The sequence below is a fragment of the Ascidiella aspersa genome, chromosome 4 (genome assembly GCF_963924565.1).
Source record: "Ascidiella aspersa chromosome 4, kaAscAspe10.2, whole genome shotgun sequence".
In the NCBI taxonomy this organism is placed as follows: Eukaryota; Metazoa; Chordata; class Ascidiacea; order Phlebobranchia; family Ascidiidae; genus Ascidiella; species Ascidiella aspersa.
The window spans coordinates 16,082,482-16,088,366 of NC_139450.1; the positions used below are offsets into that span (position 1 = coordinate 16,082,482).

General features: G+C 35.4%; 1 protein-coding gene across 1 annotated transcript; it reads right to left on the reverse strand.

Annotated features, from left to right (window-relative positions):
* Window positions 1-909: 909 nt before the first annotated feature.
* Window positions 910-3,027, reverse strand: LOC146148196 (uncharacterized). Its single transcript, XM_083388025.1, has 4 exons — window positions 2,808-3,027; window positions 2,546-2,660; window positions 1,916-2,030; window positions 910-1,154 (listed from the first exon to the last, which is right to left on the reverse strand). Exons 1-4 carry the CDS (start codon window positions 3,025-3,027, stop codon window positions 948-950), a joined length of 657 nt encoding a protein of 218 aa, XP_083244151.1. The 3' UTR covers window positions 910-947.
* Window positions 3,028-5,885: the final 2,858 nt, after the last annotated feature.

Genomic DNA, 5,885 nt, shown 5'->3' on the forward strand with positions numbered 1-5,885 from the left:
TTATTGTAAGTTGGCCTAAATTAAAATTTGGTACTGAAGTGTCCTATGCTTCACCTGACGCTTTTATGCTGCACAGAAAAATTGTCGAAATACGCCACATAATCGCGCAAAGCGCGAAAACTTTTTTGAGTTTCGTTGGTAAAGTTGGTATAAACAATGCAGTTAAAATACCACACAGCAGTTAAAATTAAGACAATTTATAGTTTTTGGCTCGAATTTTGTAATGGTGACGTCATAAACGCGACAGGTTCACTGCAGCAAAAGCCACACAAAGACAAATGTTAGACTGGCGTTGCTTTTGTGCATTCTATACTGCTAAACTTTTGGTTCATATTGCTTGTTTTTTATAAAGTTTTTCTTATCAAACACTACACTTGCTTATGTTGTCTATTGTAGATCGTCAAATATTTTTTATAGGTGTGCCGGCGAAAGTTTAACTTTGTTGGTGTGGCGCAAGTGAAAAAAAGGTTCCCTGTGGTATATACAGCGAAAGTGAATACCAGGCACGAAGCTGTATAACGTTAAAAAACACTTCCCTATAGGTATGTCCAGTTCGTAACAAGGAAACCACTCACGTGGGCGTATACTTTTTAGGTAGGCCTACAGCACTTTTATAAACGAAACAAATATTTACTTAGAATTCCGCATGATACCGGACATATCGTATTGCGACACCGCCAGTGGTCAAATGGAGCTAAATTTTAGGCATAAAAAGCACATATTTTATTGTTGGTCGAATAAATTAAAAAAATACTTGGCTGCGAAACAAATAAAATGATGGGCGAAAATGTTGACGGGTGCAGAGTGGTTGTGGCCAACGACATTATTATCTGTGGCCTGCTGTAGCATTATATTTATAATTATTTGTTAAGGGGAGATAATAAAGTATATAGTGCTGTATTGGGGCGATAGAGCATATACGTTTGACTAATTTAAAGTACAAACGTTCATAGCTTTACGCAGACAAAATACCGAGTAGTTATCTCGGGCTTGTTTTCGTAACCAGAAATCACGTATTCTTCCACTTTCTTCATTATTCCATCACATTCCAATTTATTAATTTCTTCTTTTAGACGATCATCATAATCAGTCAAATTTCGATTTTTTAAGTTAAAGATGAAGTATCCACCAGGTTTAATTACTTGAAATATAACCTACACATAATTTGAATGTAAATAGCACTTTTGTTTAGAAAGTGAAATAATATTTATTTAAAACTGTAGACAATGTTATAGAGGGGCAAGTTAATATGAATAATATTAAAAAAAAATAACATAATTTTATCAGTGGGGCCTTGCCCGTTGAGTGGGTATTTGCACAGTTATAAATAATAGCGTGAAATCCGAGCTTCAATGTGTGGTGTATGGAGGGGTACTCAAACCTCTGTGGTTAGTCGGATATGTGTCCCCCGGGATCAAGGGGTTAGGATTATACTTTGTTGCGTTCGGTTCAGTTCGTAGCCTACTTTGTTTTTATTTCGGGTCGTGTATTTAAATTGTAATTTTTGGACAAATGCATTGAAAGTTGGTGCTTGTTAAAGATACAAAGGACAAACACATTTGTAATTAACAACTGTGATCTAGCTCTTCTGAAGATGTTGTTGACCATTAACGATTACGGTTTACGTATAATAGTTCACCGAAAGCCATCACAGACCAATCGAGTCTGTCGATAAATGATGCAAACAAGGTATACCAGAAAAAAACTAGCCTACAATGAGCTTCGAACTCACGACCTCTGGTCATTTCGGGACCATCGCTCAGAGCTACACAGGCTTAGATGGGAGCGAGTAGAGAAATCTCATTGCAGGCTAGTTGTTTTTTCTAACCTCCATGCTTGCATCAATGATCAATAGATTGGGTAAGCCTGTGATGGCTTTCGGTGTACTAAATCTATGTTGAAATATAGAATTTACCCGAAGTATCGTAGGTGATAAGTGACTCTCAAAGAAACAAGCAACTGCAGTAACAACATCGTAAGACTGTTCGGCCATTGGCAGTTTCCCGTTAATTCTGTGGCAAATGATGCTCCTGAAAATGATATACAAACTATTCAATAAAGGTTACAAAGTGGTGTACCAATGTCATTTTATCGATGACGATAAGCGTATCAACTATAAAGTTAAAATTAACAAATGTACGGTTCGATTTTTGCGCTTTGCGTAAACTTTTTATGTGGTTTCTGACAGCTGTGTGGCCACATGGGACCTACAGTTTTCCAAAATCGTCTTGATAAATGCCATTATATTAAGAAAGGTGCGAATCTGTATCGGTCTAAAAACTTTTTTCAATTTAAACCAAATAAAAGAATATTGTTCGCGCTTTGCAAACACGTTGCCGCCATATCCATGGAATTTAAAAAAAATTTCAGATGAACATTGACGCACCAATTTTGGGTCACGTTATGACGTAATGTTGTGACGTCATTTCTAAATTTTTATAAGGTTTTTACCAAAATGTTATAGGTCCGCCGTTGTCCCGAAAAGTTCTGGGTAAAGCATCATTAGCACAATAAACGTGGGACATTTTTAATTCTCAGAATTTACCTGAACTTTATTGATTTTTTGCTAGCAACAACGAGCATGTCCATGTTGGCATCTAAAATGTCGATTATTCCTTTGAAATCAAATTCTCGCAAATATGAAGCGACATTTCCAGTTCCTGCAATATATCGTAAACTAAACTTAAACTTGAGACAAGAAAGCACATTGATATTTTCTAAAATTGGTAGAACAAAAGCATATTGCGTATTGGTAACGTATTTTATGATTACATACGCTAACATACAAAGATGCTATATACGTTAACCTCCACAGAGATCCATTATTGTCGTTGTTTCGTCGTTATTCGCGTACTTTAGACATGCCTTAGCCGCCTCTCTCGCTGGCGTAAATCCCAACACTTTTTGCTGCTCATCGTAAGACTTAGAGCGTGCACTGTAGCGTTGTTGTGCTTCATCGTATGTATTAGAGTTTACACTGCTGTTGGACAACTCGATTACGTCGTTAATACCTTTAGGTTGCGTCATTTTTTTAATACGTAGCAAAAAGGAACTTCAGATTATTTCTGCAAAACCTTTAACAGAAAAATAGCGTTAGCAGAAACGGTACGAAATATCTCTTAATTATATCTTGACAACTATAAATAACAAATGTTACCAGTTCATTTATTTATATTCTGGTTAAATCGACAAATAAAGTTTGAAACGTTTTTTTGTTTGTTTTATATGCTGAAAAGTTAGTTACTATGCACTTCTTTTAATCGAATCTTCTGCAGCAGTGCTCTTCGACCATGTATAGGCCTACTGTATACCTGATCAAAGCTACGGTACACCCGATAAAACGTATCAACATTTTTATTGCTCTTTTCTAAAGATGAATTTAGCTGTTTTATGCACCGTTCCTCCAGAAAAATCCTGAACCCTGTTCTTTGTATTTATATTTTTAAGGTATACGTAGTTATTAATAAGTTGGCAAAGGTATATACAACGGAAAAAAAGATTTGAAGCACTGCCGCGGCATACTAGTTTGCATCAAGTGATCGTTGAGTGTGCTTTTAAACTTTTATAATTAAAAAAAAAAAGTTATTTGTATTACAAATAGGCATCAGCATAAGCATTTAAGACTTGAATACGCACATCCATTACAAAATTGATAACATTAAAATACCGGTACCACATATAGTTTGTCGTGGGTTACCGGTGATTGTAAAGTTGCCATGTTGTTCTGTTGAAAGTGTGCCGCCAAATATTTTAGATTTTTGACGCAAGCTTAGAAAGTTTGACAGCCACAGATTTAAAGGGACAGCCTATATACTTGTGGGCATGTCATATACACATTATGAGTAAATTGATTTATTTTAGAATGTTCTCAGCTTTATTACACGATTACACTTCATCAGGGGTTCTTAAACTTTTTTACCGCAGACCCCTTAAATTATTTTTGCTTCGCGTGGACCACGGTAGGCAAAAAAATTTCAAAAATAACATCATAAATTGACGTCACAATACATATAGACTTCATAAATCTGCTGATTTCGGTCAAAAAATTTTAAAAGTGAAATGGAGTCTAAATACTTCGTTTTATGTTTAATTCAACCGTTTTCAATGAAAAAATTGATTAGGCTACTTCTTAAATATAGACTAATATTTCAATTAGACATTTATGGACATCCTAAAACTAGTTCACGGACCCCCAAGGGATCCATGGACCCTAGTTTAAGAACCCCTGCACTATACTGTTTAGAACAATGCTTTTCAACCTTTAAAATCTCCATCTGCACTTTTCCATCTGCACGAAACAAGCACAGTAAGTTCGCATCCTTTAGTTTTATTTGTTAAATAACAATGAACCGTTTTGTGTATTAAAACCGTTTACCTAACCCTTGACCAATATAAAATAGATAGCTTAAGCTGCAATGAACCACTGAGAGACTCTATTACTGCACCATCACACGGGTTGAAAAGCACTGGTTTAGAACATTATTTCTATATAGTCGGCTTACTGCATGACGACATGCCTTGCGGCTGACTATAGAACTGCAAAATGTTACGTTCCAGCCAGCACCGTACATTTGCCTGACTGTGCCAAACTCGCAACATTTAATAACAACTTTTTACAAAATGTTAAGGGCCTTTCAAAATCATCTGTTCTTGACAGCTTTAAACAGAGTGCAAACTATTATCGTAGACCTCGAATCACCAATTTCAGCCCGCTGGCCAGATATCCCCCTGGTTTAATACTTCCGGCCAATGGGATATTGCAAACGTAATGCAGCTGTTACAAATCTTCTTTGCTATCATTTGACAAATCGTATCGATGAAAAGATACAGAGAACCAGAAAACTATGTGTACAGCAACTTTGATCTATACTTCTATTGTCCAGACAATATTCGATATGTTTTTTGCTGGTCTTTTACTTAAAAAGTAACATACCCCCCAAAAATATAAAAGTGAACCTCATAGAACTACATATGTTTTCGTTTATTTACGTTTTGTTTAATATGATTTTTTTTATTGTGGCAAAACAGCAATGTTTTTTTTGATAGAATCGCGCATTATACTAGTTTACGTTTATGCTCCAAAAAACCTAACCATATCAAAAATTTATAACACTTATTGTTTATTTTAAGGCTTTTAAAAGTTAAGTTGTATAGCCTTAAAAGCCAACTCTCAAGTAATAGTACAAAAATAACTTCTAGCCGTTATACTTATACCTTTATGTGGCTCTTTAAAATCTTTACATCATGTACGGCACTGTTTAAAAAACGGCTTGCGTTGCTGAAAAGTTTGCCTACTCCTGGTCTAGCCATTCTAAAGTCGTTCTAAAGTCTTATGCATTGGAGTACCTTCGATAGACTAACTAACCGTACGTATCATTGCATGTTAAATAATTCTGTTCTAATTAGGACTGTAAAGCTCTTGCTAAAGGCCATGTGACATGACCAACACGACGATCTCGGCTAACATTTTGTCTGTTTCCTTAATAACGTTAAAAACATTGTTTCCTTAAAAAAAATGTCCTTTAAATGTTTACAAATAAAACAAAAAAAAAATCAGTACAAAATTTAAACAACGCCTGAACAGGGGCGATCCTCAACATTTAGTTGCCAATGTAAAAAGATATAAAAAATTTATAATTTTGTCCAAGGGACGAGGACAGAGGTCCTTAAGTATTTTTAGTTTGAGCAAAACTAAACTAATATAAAAATATGCTGCACACTTTCTACAAAACAACAATATCGTAACTTGACAATCGTTCCTAATATACTTGTTTGCATGCCTGGTATTAATGCAAGAAGGCTATTTCCCTAATTACAAAGAAATTCGCGTCACACTTAGGCTGTGTGGCACGGCTTATAGTTTGAGGATCACTGAACTAGGAAAG